The following is a 16,428-nucleotide window of genomic DNA, read 5'->3' on the forward strand; positions in this document are numbered from 1 at the left end:
TCAGACACTGTAAGTCGCTTAATATTAACTTCTTGTTTATTTAACTGTTGTATTAAATCAGTATCTCATTTACAAACTCCCTTAAAAATCATTAAAATCTGTCACTCATCTTAGTTCACTGCGATCTCACAAAGTTACATTATAATCAACAAAGCTCTCTACACTTCACAATCAATCTCTTATATACACTCTCTACACTTTGTTTATAAAAGGATTTGTGAGATACTGTATGTCTATGATACATTACAAAATAACAATGCAAAAAAAAACGTAGGTACCAGAAAGGTAGTAAGGACATTGTTAAAACAGTCCATGCGACAGCAGTATATATATATATATATATATATTTTTTTTTTTTTTTTTTTTTTTTCAATTTTCTCTCAGTATTTTCTTACTTTCACAAAAATTATAAAGTTCCACAGCTAAGACAAATCTAGTTTTACTTGATACTGACCATCCTGTATTGTGTAACCGTCCAGAAATGTAATTTAAAGGATTCAATCCTACATTAAAACATGGTTGTCAGTTTCAAAATGTACCTGTGATGCCTTCGTCACCTAAAATCAGCCTGTGAAAGTGCGCTGGCAAGAAGGAATTATGTACCTGTGGTCCCGGCAGGGCAGAGACAGCTGAAGGAGTTAAGCTCATCTGCGCAAGAGGCACCATTCTGACAGGGTTGACTAAGACACTCATTTACTTCAATCTCGCAGTTATTACCTTGAGAAGAAGGGGAAAGGTTCATTTCATTAAGGATTTCCTTGCAAATACAGGGGCCGTGATGCCCCTTCAAATAAAATAACCCACAGCTAATGATGAGGTGCTGTGGAAGAAAAAAAACAACACTCCTGTCTCCTTGGTCAAATAGATGGCAGAAAATGTGATGGCAGGCTAATGTGGTTTAAGAAATTCCCCTTGATAAGCAGCCGGTCAACTAATGTCTTACAATACAGGAGCAGATTTGAGGCCACAGACCTTTTAAACACGGCTCAACAGAGGGGAATTGAATGTTAGAAAACTGGGCAAAGGAAGAAATTGCTCTAGAAAATTGCTTGTGGTGACTTACCGACGAACCCAGGTGCACAGAAACAGTCATAGGCATTGATACCATCTTTACAGATACTGAGTGCACCACAAGGCTTATCCAGACAGTCATCGATGTTTACCTCACAGAATCGTCCTCGTAACCCTGAGCAGAGATGAAAATGGGGTGAGGGTTAAATGGATGCTTTCGTGAAGGTGTAGACAGGGGGACTGGCAGGAGACGGGCCGTACAAAATCATTCTTACCAGGCAAACATTCACAGACGAAGCCCAGCGGGAGATCCACGCACTTTGATCCGTGATGACACAATCCCTCAACGCAGTGACTGATGGAAGTTTCACAAAATAGGCCCGTATAGCCATGGTGACACATGCACTTGAAACCACCCTGCTGCTCTTCGCACATGGAGGTGCCCTTCGTATCGCACGGGTTGGAAGTGCAGCCCGTAGCCGGCGTGGAGCAGTCATGTCCTGTGAATCCTGTGTGAAATGGGATGAAAGGGCTGATTGATGTGGAATGGCTCAATAGAGACACTTCAGCATTCGTTATTCAGCTGTCATGCCTCAATTGACACTGTTGCCAAATGCTGGTACTCCATGCATTTACATCCTCAAGGAGTGATATAAACAGACATAAAATGCAAATATTATGCCACTCAATTAATATGCATTGCGAAAAAGGAAAGAAACTTCCAAAGTTGCTTTTAAAATGTAATATTTTGTATTCGTTTCGCATATTTTGGGACCTTGACTTTTCAAAGACGAACGGATACATCATGCCAATAAACCTAATGAAGTAAACCCAATAAAACTTAAGCCAACCTCACCAGTAAAACGGTTTACACAAAAATCGAAACCTATGCTATAGGAGCAGTATTTCACCTGTCCTCTCAGACTATAGCAGGTGCTGGTGTATGGGAAGACCTTATCCAGAGATGTGCAATCAGTGACAGCCGAGGAACAGTTCTTATCTCGGAGAGGCAGCAGATAAAAAGCACAACAACTCAAGTGATGCAGAGGTCACAACCCAAGAACACGTCCTGTCATCAAAGCTCCAATCAAGTGGCATGTAATTGACATTGCTAATCTGAGATGGCCAACAACTGAAGAGTAAACAACACCTCGAATTGGAAGTGTTTACTTTTTTATTAGTCTTTTTTTTGTCCTATTATTTTCTTTTATTTTTTTCCCTCTCTCTGCACCCTAGTGAAAAATGAATACACTTAAATGTATTTGAAATACATTTATTACATGCTAAGTATAATACAAACACATTTAGATTAGGGCTGTCAAACGATTATTCCTGATTAATCACATACAAAATAAAAGTTTGAGTTTGCCTAATATGTGTGTGTACTGCGTGTACTGTGTGTAATTATTATGTATATATAAATAAACACAAATAATATGTGTGTGTACTGTGTGTAATTATTATGTATATATAAATAAACACAAATAATATGTGTGTGTACTGTGTGTAATTATTATGTATATATAAATAAACACAAATAATATGTGTGTGTACTGTGTGTAATTATTATGTATATATAAATAAACACAAATAATATGTGTGTGTACTGTGTGTAATTATTATGTATATATAAATAAACACAAATAATGTATATATTTAAGAGAAATTTTATGCACAAAATATTTTATTAAAACATAAATTACATAAAAATTATAATAAATACATATACTTGTAAATATTTCTTAAATATACATATACATATATATCTATATATATATATATATATGTGTGTGTGTGTGTGTGTGTGTGTGTGTATTTATATATACTATAATAATTACACACAGTACACACACACACATAAACATATAAATATAAACTTATTTTATATGCGACTAATTGCGATTAATTGTTCGACAGTCCTAAATTAGATATTTATGTACTTAATAAAAATACCCTGCAATTGTACTTTCAGTATACTAAACTGCTGTACCTAAAGTCTGCAAAAACTGGAACTACTAATTTTGTACTTAATGCACTTTAATTGTGCGAAAGCAGTGCTGAAGTCCAACTAAAGATATACTTAAAGGAGAATTCCACTTCCAAAACAAAGTTTCACATATAATTTACTCACCCCCTTGTCATCCAAGATGTTCATGTCTTTCTTTCTTCAGTCGTAAAGAAATTGTTTTTTGAGGAAAACATTTTAACATTTTTCTTCATATAATGATATAGTGCCCCGATTTTGAACTTCCAAAATGCAGTTTAAATGCAGCTTCAAACGATCCCAAATGTGGTTGTAAACAATCCCAGCTGAGGAAGAAGGGTCTTATCTAGCGAAATGATCTGTTATTTTCATTAAAAAAAAAAAAAACAATTTAAATACTTTTTATTCTCAAACACTCGTCTTGCCTTGCTCCTGTTGAACTCGGTGTATTCTGGCTCAAGTCAGGGTATGTTGAAAAACTCCAATCGTATTTTCTCCCTCAACTTCAAAAATAATTTTAAAGTCATCCTACATTGCTGCAGAAGTTCTGACCCAGTCTTTGCAAAGTGAACATGCAAAGAAGATCAAACACCCTTATATAGGATGATTTTGAAGTTGAGGGAGAACATGAGATGGGAGTTTTTCGACATACCCTAACTGTCATGAACTGGAAAAAACAGTCCAGGCAGAGTAAGACAAGATGACCGTTTGACATTAAAAAGTATATAAATTGTATTATTTTTATGAAAATAACCAATCGTTACGCTATAAGACCCTTCTTTCTCGGCTGGGATTGTTTACAACCATATTTGGAATAGTTTAAAGCCGCATTTAAACTGCATTTTGGAAGTTCAAAATCGGGGCACCATATCAGTCCATTATATGAAGAAAAATGCTTTCCTCAAAAAACAATTTTTTCACGACTGAAGAAAGAAAGACATGAACATCTTGGATGACAAGGGGGTGAGTACATTAGATGTGAAACTTTGTTTTGGAAGTGGACCTCTCCTTTAAGTATATTAGATTGAGCTAAAGTTTAACTATTGCAAGTATACTTCAGGTATGCTTTAAATATCTTGCATTTAAAGACTGATACCTTAAGGATCACACAATCAATAGTGACCTAAAAACACATTTTAGGCTTAATATGAAGAAAAGCGCATTGTGCACAAGTAGTACTCCAAAATAAATAAGTCTCAAGCATTTTGTAAGTAAAAATGTTAATAGATTTGAACTTTGATTTGTATTAAATAAAATGTATTTTGAATATATTACTTTTTCACTAGGGCAATGATGGTATGCATTTCATGTCAATAAAACAAAAATAATTTGGGAACCAAATTCTTGACAAATTTCAATAAAAACTGTAGAAATTAATAAATAATTACTATTGACTATTGACTATTCCCCCAAAAACAATATTTTATTTTGAAATGTTTTGTCAGAATGTTACATTGAACATTTTTCTCAAAACTAGCTGTACTTTCATCACCCTGTTTTTATGTGCATTTTGAAGTATCGTATCAGAAACAAGTGATGTAAACGCCAATGTCAATTAAAAATACCTTAAAGGAGTAGTTCACTTCCAGAACAAAAAATTACAGATAATGTGCTCACCCCCTTGTTATCCAAGATATTCATGTCTTTCTTTCTTTAGCCGTAAAGAAATTATGTTTTTGAGGAAAACATTTCAGGATTTCTCACCATATAGTGGACTTCTAATGTGCCCCTGAGTTTGAACTTCCAAAATGCAAGCATCAAAGGGCTGTAAACGATCCCAGCCAAGGAAGAAATGTCTTATCTAGCAAAATGTTTTTTTTTTGTTTTTTTTTTAACCTCAAACACTCTTCTTGTCTAGCTCTGTGAACTCTGGTTCACAACTGTTAAGGGTATGTCAAAAAACTCCCATATCATTTTCTCCTCTAACTTCAAAATCGTCCTACATTGCTACTTTACCTTTTTTTGTAAATGTTGTTTGACCTTCTTTGCACCTTAACTTTGTAAACACTGTGGTGGTACTTCAGCAGTGATGTAGGATTATTTGGAAGTTTAAACTCCGGGGGACCATAGAAATCCGTTATATGGAGACAGTTTGTGAAATGTTTTCCTCAAAAAACTTTCTTTATGACTAAATAAAGTAAGACATTAACATCTTGGATGACAAAGGGTTGAATATATCATCTGTAAATTTTTCTTCTGGAAGTGAAGTACTTTAATTTGCAAAAAAGTTTTTAAGCTCGCTTGAGGTGGTTTTTGACTTGTTCGAAAAAGGGTTAATGCGAAAAATGGGCGAAAAATCCTCCAAGTGCATCTAAAAAGTCATCTGACTTTGCACTATGGGATGGCAAACTGACTAACCAAAGGACCGATCTCTTTCACAGCATCTGAAATGTTGTTATAGTCATTCTGAAATGCCCGCGCAAAGTCTGTTAAAGTATTTCTGTATAACTGCCTCCCACAACTGTCTTACACGACTGCATTCCAAAACAGCAGGCATCCACCTCTGAATATTAAAATTATTATATTCAGTGACTTCTCCTACTTTGCTTAGTGATATATAGTCCCAGTTTATCAGGAAGTGATGATTTTGTTCTCTTTGACACATTGGATGGAAACTGTGCTTATTCGCTAATGTTTTATGTGAGATTTCAGTTTTGCGTACAAGTTAAATTTGCAACTCTGGATGGAAACCCGGCTATTGATGTTACCTTTTTTACTACATAGTTGCTCACTTAAATAGAAGCGTGAAAGTTAAGTGCGAAAAATAAATTTCATAAATGAACGCACATGCACTCCTTATAATCATGTTAATTAATGCCATAAAAGCTGTATGTATAATAAATGTAAAAAATAAGGCACTATACCATTGCATAATACCCATATTTACCCATATTTACCCATATAATTTTATTTAACTTAATGTTTTATTTTTTACTATCTTTTTCATTTAATTTATCCAGTAATTATACAATTTAATGACTGTAATATCAACTCAAATAATGATTTAATATAAACTGTCTATTTTTTAAATATAAATCTAGAGTTAGAAATGAGTAAACACTTTATCAAGGGCTTTCAAAGGATACAAACACTACAGTGCTGCAATGGGGCAGTAACATTGAGACAGCTGTTCAAAGCAGAGAAGGCCTGTGAATCTTCAGTACAATCAATGGGACATCTGAACTGTCAACATTCCTCTTTCAGAGCATGTTGCAGAGACATTGATGTCTCTGTAATGTCAGTGTACACAATGCACACAGAGGGATTGCACTCTTTAGGAGTTTAATCTATGCTTGTCTGCATGTTGAAAGCTTCTGGCATTCTTCTGTGTGTTAACTAGTACTGGCAACAGGACGATCCTGGACAATAAAGCTGCAAAAATTACAACCTTGAAAAAGATATTGAGTAGATTTCAGTCTAAATATTGATCAAAATGTAGTTTTTGCAAAATATACTGGATGATTTTTTTTTTTTTTTTGGATGAATCCCCAAAAACTACTACTACTACTACTACTACTAAGAGAAATAAAGATTGACGTAAAACAAAAAAAGTGGTGTAATACAGTCCCTAAAACTAACAAATGATTACTACAGCATTTTTTTCCAGGAGTAAAATCTAGGAAACAGCAAACTTATCTCCCTTTACTACAGAAAATCTCACTATGATTCTTCCAGTTACCCAAATTTCATGGAAATACACTGACTAGGATGATCCCAAAAGCTCCAAAAATACTGGTCAAATCACTAATAAAATATAATTAAACTATACCACAAATATGGCCTCTTTAAGTTAAACCATGAACTGTCCAGCCAATGCGCATGTGTGTTGAAGAGTTAACACTGCTGTAAAAATGGTGATGGCTTTGCCAATGAGACAATTGGCTCTTTTAATTAAAAGGTGGGAGTTAATTTTCTACAGCTGCTATTCTAATTGTTGTAATTTCTCCCATTCTCGCCTTATTCTGCCTGTTATTATTCTAAAAAAGACCTTAGTGTGGAAATACAATAAGACAACACAGTAGAGAAGTAACTAAAGCTCAACAGATCATTATAACTATAAAACAGAAACATTTCCCTGCAAGTTGCTGGACACAACTTGTTAATTCTCTAGCCTTCCAATATTTGCATTTCAAATAATTCCATTAATGATGTGACTCAACGCTGAGTTAACAAATTTCCTCTAGGAGATGGGCTTATTTTTAGATCTTTGTTGTTTTGCTTTTTGCGCTCTAACAAGCCACATACAGTATTGATTAGTTTGGCTCGCTGTAACATAATAGAAAAATCTGAATAAATCAAAACATTCTTTACAACAGCTACTTAGCAATGAATCCCTGAGGGCACATGCATGCATAACCCCCCGTTAGATCAATGCAAGTAAAATTATTTGTGCAGAAAGCAGAACCAAAGTGAATTTGCTTTACTTCACAGTAGGTGCCCTCAAAACTTACATTTGAATGATGTGAAGTAAATATATCAGCCTTCGGTAAACCACACACCCTGCTGGTGCACTACATGAGCAGAAGTAAATACGAACCCTTTTTAATTAGCATGTTTAGCTATTCCAGACCCTTTCGTTATTAATATACATGCAGCCATCGGTCATAAAATAAAGACAGCCACATTTCTGCACTCTTCTGGTTGACTGGTGGTGTTATTACAAAGGAGAAACATTCAGGAATAACAGCGGTTCAGCCATAGAGTGGTAAACCACACCGAACGTGCATAATCTCTGAATACTGAAGCATGTATAAATGCAAAAAATGTTAACATTCAACGCTGAGCTCCTGGAAGCTACAACTGTTCGCAGGAAACTTAATGAAATGGGTTTCAACAGCTGTGTAGCAACATACCAGCTCATGTGTGGGCTGTAGAAGTGTGAAGCTCACCATTACTGGACTCGTGAGCAGTTAAAATCCATTCTCTGGAGTGATGGATCACTCATCACCATCTGCCAGCCTGAAGGATGAATCTGGATTTGCCAGAAGAACTCTACCTGCCTAAAAGCACAGTACCAGCTGTACAGTTTGGAGAAGGAGAAATAATACTTTTTCATTGTTACGGCAATTCCCTTAGGCTTTACGCAGAGAAATATATCCAAAAAAGTGACACATCCTACATGGTTCTAAGCTTTCTGGTTGCTTTTTGAGTTAGACTTCGCCCAAAGTGCAGAAAAAGAGGTTAGTTTAGAAATTGTTTGTTGGATGGTTGTGGATGCCCTGACCTCAACCCCATGAAGCAAATTTGGATGCAACTCGATTCCCTCAACATCAGTGCCAAACATCAAAAATGCTTGCAGCTAAATGGAGGCAAAACTAAGACATGCTGGCTCTGTACCAAAACCTACTGAGCAGCCTCACTGTCTACACTGGAAGCCACTTTGAAAGCAGCATCATAATTGGAGTGGAACATCTTAAAAGGTGTTTTGAGTGATTTTTACATCACATGCAAAATGTCCAGTTACCTGACGTGTCACTAAATTGCTATGTCTTGAATAGCTGGAGTTTGGCAAAATGACTAATGTTACTTAAAGGGGTCATAAAGTACGATTTCACCTTTTTAACTTTACTTAGTGTGTAATGTGGCTGTTTGAGCATAAACAACATCTGCAAAGTTGCAACACTCAAAGTTCAAAGCAAAGGGAGACATTGTCTTTTAAAGAAATCGCTTCTAGTGACATCACAAACCCTGAAATTTACATAAACCCTGCCCCTGGCAACATGCAACTACCCGTAATGTTAAGAGATGTGACATTTCTGGACAATGTGCACTAGACGGTTAGCGAATCACAACACACTGGGCCAGCTAACCAATCTGATCCCATTGCGAATTTCTGAGGGAGGAACCAGCAAGTCAACAGACCGTTTTTTAGGAGAACAGAAAAGCAGTGTCGAATAAAGACAAATATGTGAAAAATAATGTGATTTTTTAAAAATGAAGCATGAACATGTTACAGTGCACCCCATAAACATAATCCAGCCTTTGAAAAAAGCCAGTAGACTGCCCCTTAAAGCAACTAATGTTTATAGCTAGTAGTTATGCTGCCTTCAAGTGCACCTAAGAAGCTTGTACTTACAAGTCAGACATTCTGATTACGACATAACACATCAAAATCTGAGAAAATAATGGAATAATGGAAGTGGGCTTCAAAAAAACAAAACAAAAACAAAAACAAACAAAAAAACCCATCTGAATTCTAAATGGATTGAACTGATTTGAAAATTAGTCATTACCAATTACACATGGTATCTAACAAAAAATTGTTTTTTATAAAGCAAACAGTGACTTTAGTTAACATTATACTTAATGTCTTTAAGCTGTTACTTACATTTAACTTTTAAAATACAGCATTTAATATAACTTAATCATCCATTCCATTCATAAAAAGCATTTTCCACTAATCGATAGGCTCTTCATAATAATGTGTAATCACTCAGTACACATCTACACTTTTAAATAAATAAATAAAGAAAAAAATAAATACAAAATTCTGACATAAAACTAAAGATGATTGGAGTACTTTTTACAGGAAAACACTATTTCAGTTTTTCTACTTTAAAATGTCACATTGTGTTACTTGCCATTTCCTTGTAAATCTGAAATACACTAGCAAACAGGTTTCTAGAAACACACTCCCTGTCTGTCGTTGGTCAGACAAGGAGATAGCTCCACCCCACACTCAAAGCAAGCAAGCCACATCAGGCTGGTTGTGGATAGTCGAGCGAACAAGGTTTTGAAAGACCCACAGTGTTTACAATCAAGCCTAAATAACAAGCACATTAAGAGAAAATATCTTAAGAACTGAAGAAATTACACACATCACCACCTGTAAGCATTTGTGCAAACCTGTGCTAATCCATTTAGATTTAGTAATTTAATTGCATTCTCATTCTTTTATTTATTTAGTTCATTAGCTATGTGTTTTTGTTTTGTTTTTCTGCCTGATTGAATCTGAATGCGCCCAAAAATCAATAAGGCTGATTAATCGCATTGTTACCATGGCAGCAGCCACATATGCAAGCAGCGTCTCGGGTTTGATAACGTCGTCCTGCTTGTTAAACCAACTAAATTACCCCAAGTCATTTATATCATTAAGTTGAGGGGGGAAATAAATCCTTACAATTTGCCAATAATTTCTTGGCTCAGTCAATGCCCTACCTGTGAGACACATTGCTGATTAAACCTTGATTGCGGGCGAGGACTGCTATGCATTATTAATGAAGTCAGGATAATTGTCAGATTTTATGACATGGGGAGAGGTAGAAATTGGTTCCATGGTCAGTTTGAGGAATGATGAGAATTTGCCCACACCGATGGTGCTGATGGCCCAGCATTAGTCACGGGCCTCCTGCAGCCTTAGCCTGTGACAGAGCTAATGATAGTCATTTTGTAGCGTGACCATGCGCTGGAAAGCATTTATGGCGGCATAAAATGTCTCAAAATTTGAGTCCTACATTTTTCTGCACTTTATGCCATTTAGCTTTTCTACTTTTTTAAATATAAGCTATGTGCAGAATAAGGTGTGTTTAATGAAAGCACTTTAATCAGCTGTGTCAAATGTACATTCCTCATATGCTAATTTTCCATGTGCTTTAAATGGAGAACATGTATCCTTTCTCTTCTGTCCAATTGGTCATTTCAGACAAACTTGGAGGCAGTTCTGTCCTTAACCAACCTAGATGCATGGGCGATATGACCAAAATCTTATTTGTGACCCTGGACCACAAAACCAGTCATAAAGGTCAATTTTTTTAAATTGAGATTTATACATCATTGATGTATGGTTTGTTAGAATAGGGCAATATTTGGCCAAGATACAACTATTTGAAAATCTGGAATCTGATGATGCAAAAAAAAAAAAAAAATCTAAATACTGAGAAAATTGCCTTTAAAGTTGTCCAAATGAAGTTCTTAGCAATGCATATTACTTATCAAAAATTAAGTTTTGATATATTTTCAATAGGAAATTTACAAAATATCTTCATGGTACATGATCTTTACTTAATATCCTAATGATTTCTGGCATAAAAGAAAAATCTGTAATTTTGACCTATACAATGTATTGTTGGTTATTGCTGCAAATCTACGCACATACTACACACATAACTTCTACAGTAGTTTAAAATCATACATGAGATTCCTTTCAAATAGTTGCCAATTTGTTACAAGTTTAAAGCGGCAACAACATCTCCACATGGATTCAACTAATAATAAATCAAACTAGTTTGATTACACTGCTGAGGCTCATAAGCACCCTTATAATAATTCGATGAGCAGAAGGCTTCATTCAGTCAGTGTTGTGTGACAAGAGAAATGAAGCAGGGCAATCGTGCAAATGACTCATTGTGCAAATGAAATGTTTAATCGTCGTCACTTCAACAGCACTTTTATGTCACCACAACTGGATCTGCACCATAACGTTCAAATGTAAAAGGGAGCTAGATTTAATTGAATTTACGGACCAGAAACGTCTCATCCGAGCACAAAAAAAGAAAGAAAAAAAGAAATGCATTGCTTTGGACATCACATTAAGAGTCACCTGTACATATTCTGCTCTCCACAGTTATGTTCCAGCAGAATCTGATTTATATCTCTTTTGATTTATCTCACAGAGACGGCTGCCAAAGCGTGCACAGCAGAACAGAGTCATTACTACAGTCCCCTTGGTTAGTTTAATCCCACAGGCAATTAGGATTTGTAGGACTTTGTTTTCCACTCAAAAGAAGCTTTACAGGGTTGTTATTGATTCTGAAAGCTCCGCGGGCACACACGGACCCAACCCACTGGATCATTTAATCATGTTTAATAAGAGGCAGTCATTGCCTCTCTGATTTATTGCATTAAGCAAGCCAGTGACAAATCCAGGCACAGCCCAGATCAAAGCAAAATCATCTTCACACTGATACACATCCACTCAGATTGGACCACACACACAGATACAAACAATAGCCTTCTAAAATCTATCACACAGATCAGAATATTCGTGCTAATCAGTAGATTAGGCTATCTTTTCACATTCTGCTGTATTTTCATTCATCAATGCCTGGATAAGAAAAAGGCATTATCAGGACTCCTAATCTAACAAAACAAAGCCCATAAGCATCACTTGGTTCTTAAAAATAAAAATTAAAAATTCATTAGATAGTTCATGAATAATGCAATTTTTTTATGCATCAAATAAACCAAAAACACTATAGTTGATCAATTTCGGGTCACTAAGTTTATTGTTTGTTTTTGAGAGAGGGGGGAGAACTTAACGTATTCGGCAAGGATGCATTAAATTAATCAAAAGGATCAAGTGTCATAGTTAACACTTTTTATATTGCTACAATAAAAAAAATAAAATAAAATAAAATCCAGAAAAGTGCTGCTCTTTTTCAATGTTTTAAATCAGAATGTAATCATCATAAAAAAGAAAAAAAAAAAAAAAAAAAAAAAAACTTTCTCACAAAAAAAGCTGCGTAACTGTTTTCAACACTGACCAAAAAAAAAAAAAAAAAAAAAAAAAAAAAAGGCACCAAATCACCATATTTAAATGATTTCTGAAAGGGAAATGGATGCTGAAAATTAAAATTTAGCTTTGCCATTCAAGGAATAAATTATATGATAAAACATAAAAAAAAAATATTTTTTTAACTGTATATTTGATTAAGGGGAGACACTACAGGCAAAAACACTTTTTTTAATGCTCTTGTTAAGTTTAAAATTTTGGGCATTTTGGTTTTATCATCAAGTATTTTTTTCAGACTAGTGAAAAGAACATCCAAAAAACACTTAAGTGTTTTTTTTTATAGCAATTTATCTATTTGTGTCAATAGATTTCAATGACAATACTTATTTTTAAAGGCCATTTTCTCAAAATTAGTTTTTTTCCCTCCTACACTGAGCCATAAACCTCCACTTTAGTAGCACTTACACACACATTTTAATTCCTGTTTATATCCTGAAGGTTTTAGGAAGATTTGTTCATATATAATTTGCTTGATTATATACAACATTTTATCAAAAATTAGATACCCCAAATTCCCTCTGTAAAAACTTTTGAGACTAATTTGTAAAAAAAATAAAAAAATAAACAAGAACTGTAAAACCGACTTCATTCAGTTTTTAGTTTTTATCGTTCTAGAAATGTAAGCAAATTAGCGACTATTTCATTAAATAATGCCTAATTTGCATATTTAAACAACATTTTAGAAATCTTGCAATACAAAAAAAATGTTTCAATGTAATCAATCAGCTGGGTAAGCAGGGTGATAAATATTAGTTGTTGTTTTATTTTACCCTATTAATCTGCAGTGTCTCACCTTAAATGCAGCACGTGTGTATATGAATAACTTTAACTGAAATTATTTTAATAGATTTACACATGTCATGTGAGCTATCGAGCAAATCTACAGAATTATAAAACAGAAGCATATGAAGCTGTATATGTGAAGACAAAGTTCAAAAGTATCAGTTCAAATCGTGCAGAATGTTAAAATTGTTTTAAAGTCATTACATAATATTCTGCATGTAACTGTGTGAAAATTAGGCTTTATTAATCAAAACTGTGTGTAAATCATACTTGTGTGAAAAGGAATAAAAGTTGTCGGAGTTTACTGCCTCTAGTGTTAATGTCAAGTGGAAATTGCAGTGATTCGTACATATAAGTATGTTTTTTCAGTTTTTCAAAAAATGTATATAGAGGCACGTATTTCCAGAGAGCCTATGTTGGGTTTTCGCAACAAAAATGAGTGGTGTGCTACACAGAAAGTCATCACTATCAATAACTGCTAGTAAATGCAACATTAACATTCAACCAAATCTAATACATTTGGTACATTCATAGTAGTAATCTCTGCCTTGGAAGCCCGTATCAACAACCATTAGCAACTTAGACAGAGAGTGTTCATGGTTAAAAACCTTGCTGTATCTTCTTTAACCATGAAAAAATGTGATCCCATTAGAGCTCTGCAGGAGACCCAGCATGTTACACAGGGAGGACTTTGTCAGTTCCACCTAGAGATCTGTCATGACTGAGCAACCTAACAACGCAGTCACCATGGCTCTGGAAGAAATACGAGGGATTACTGAACAGCCAGAGGGACCCTTCATTATTGCCAGTGTGTTTCAGATAACAGGTGTACACATCGTGCAAGAAGATTCACCCTCAGGATTACTGTACGCTTTTGCAGATGAGGGTAGATGGTTTCTCTGGAAACCCATCTGATACAATGTAGGAAATGGTTGACCCAACCGATTCAAGATGCTCCAAAGTCCTTTTAAGGCAAATCAGTACACTTAAAGGAGACGTTCACTTCCAGAACAAAAATTTACAGATATTTAACTCACCCTCTTGTCATCCAAGACGTTCAGGTTCTTCTTTCTTGAGGCAAACATTTCAGGATTTTTCTCCATAAAGGTGCTTGCGAGTTTGAACTTCCAAAATGCAGTTTCAATGCAGCTTCAAAGGGCTCTAAATGATCCCAGTTGAGGAAGAACAGTCTTTTCTAGTGAAACGATCCTTTATTTTCTTTAAAAAAATGACAATTTATGTACTTTTTAACCTCAAATGCTCATCTCGTCTAGCTCTGTGTGAACTCAGTGCATTCTGGATCATGACAGTTAGGGTTTTTCGAAAAACACCCATATCATTTTTACGTCAAAATCGTCCTACATCGCTGCAGAAGTACAGATTCAGTGTTTACAAAGTGAACGTGCAAGCAGGGTCAAACACCCTTTACAAAAAAGGTAAAACACTGATGTAGGACGATTTTGAAGTTAGAGGAGAAAGTAAGATAGGAGTTTTTCGACACACCCTAACTGTCATGAACCAGAATGCACAGAATTCACGCAGAGCTAGACAAGACGAGCATTTGAGGCTAAAAAGTATAACCAATTGTTTTGCTAGATAAGACCCTTCTTCCTCAGCTGGGATCGTTTAGAGCCCTTGGAAGTTCAAACTCATGGGCACCATAGGAGTCCACTATGTGGAGAAAACTCCAGAAATTTTTTCTAAAAAAAAACTATTTCTTTACGACTAAAGAAAGACATGAACATCTTGAATGACAAGAAGGTGAGTAAACTATCTAATAATTTTTTTTTGGAAGTGGACTCCTTTAAGCACTATATACACACACACACACACAGCTGATGACTTCTATTCCTTCAGCCACCATGTTAAAAATCACTATTTCCCCCATTTATTTTCTCTCAAGTGGTCCATCTACTCCTCCTCATACGGTCTCTGGCTCTATTCACACAATGAATCGTGACAAGTGGTGTCAACCATCAAAATCTGAAAAAAACAGCCTTTAGTTGATATATTATGATGCCAGTCACCTCAATGTAAAAGATAGCTTAAAAGAAACCTATCATGTAATGTAAAATAATTTAAAGTAATGTAAATTCTGCAAGTGTCATGCAAGTATGTCTTCTGCTAAAGCATCATCATGGCAAGAACCATCTACAAAATGTCTACACCTCAGTCGACCTTGAACAAGTGTGTATGAGGTTCTCATTTGCATAGGACATCACTGGCAATCTCTCATTTAGACATGTCAAGAATAAGTGGAGGTAGACTAATGAAGATGTGCTTATTGATATAGTGGTATTAAACGTTGTAAAATCATCAGCCACAAATGAAATTCTCACTTGCTGTGTAGAATAATGATGCAAGGTAGCTCAGCTCTTTAATCTCTGGCACTTGTAGAAAACACCAGTGTGGTGCAAGGCAGCTCAGACAGGCAAGACATATAACGTGTTTGAAACTTTTGCCATTAATATAAAGGAGGTTGTGAGATTCTGACAACGGCTTCTAATAATTTCCTATCTGGCAAATAGTATAAATGTTCTCATGCATGCCAAGTACGCAGCGTGCAACAGTGAAGGTTTAGTTTTTTTTTAGTACCTTGGTACTGGAAGTAATTTAACCCATTTATTTTCTCCAAAAGGGTTTTAAAAATTAATGGAGTGCTAAGACTTCAACAAACCAGCTTTGAGACTATTCAAATTATTAGATTTGTGCCTTTTTTCAGATTTGTTTGCTTTTAGCTTTAAAAATGTTAAGTACATCGTCTTGTTCACTACCTTTGATATTATCAAGTACATCTTGTACAAAATGTACCTTTAGCTTGTCACTAGGAACAGTACCATCATATTGGTGCCTCTTCTTTCCTTTAGGTCTGCATTTTAGTACTCCGAGGTGAAATGAAACATGATTTTATTTAATTTAATTTTTTAATTTTTAATTTTAATGTCAAGTTAAAAAGTTGAAATTTCTGACTTGTCACTTCTATAACATGTAAATGTGTGTTAAAAGGTTTGCTACCACAAGATATATATATATTTTTTTAAAGAATTCTGGGACCCAACTATTGTGCTCTATTCACACTGTGCATGCAATTTAAATGTACCAGGTACAAAAACAGATAGACCGAGTTCCATCTTTCACA

General features: G+C 35.0%; 1 protein-coding gene across 1 annotated transcript in view; it reads right to left on the reverse strand.

Annotated features, from left to right (window-relative positions):
- Window positions 1–16,428, reverse strand: part of eys (eyes shut homolog) — a 254,763-nt gene that overhangs the window by 190,529 nt on the left and 47,806 nt on the right. The window contains 3 exon segments of the mRNA XM_051126527.1: window positions 604–717; window positions 1,064–1,186; window positions 1,287–1,520. Coding sequence (XP_050982484.1) covers window positions 604–717; window positions 1,064–1,186; window positions 1,287–1,520 — 471 coding nt within the window.

Source organism: Labeo rohita, chromosome 13 (genome assembly GCF_022985175.1).
Source record: "Labeo rohita strain BAU-BD-2019 chromosome 13, IGBB_LRoh.1.0, whole genome shotgun sequence".
Taxonomy (NCBI): Eukaryota; Metazoa; Chordata; class Actinopteri; order Cypriniformes; family Cyprinidae; genus Labeo; species Labeo rohita.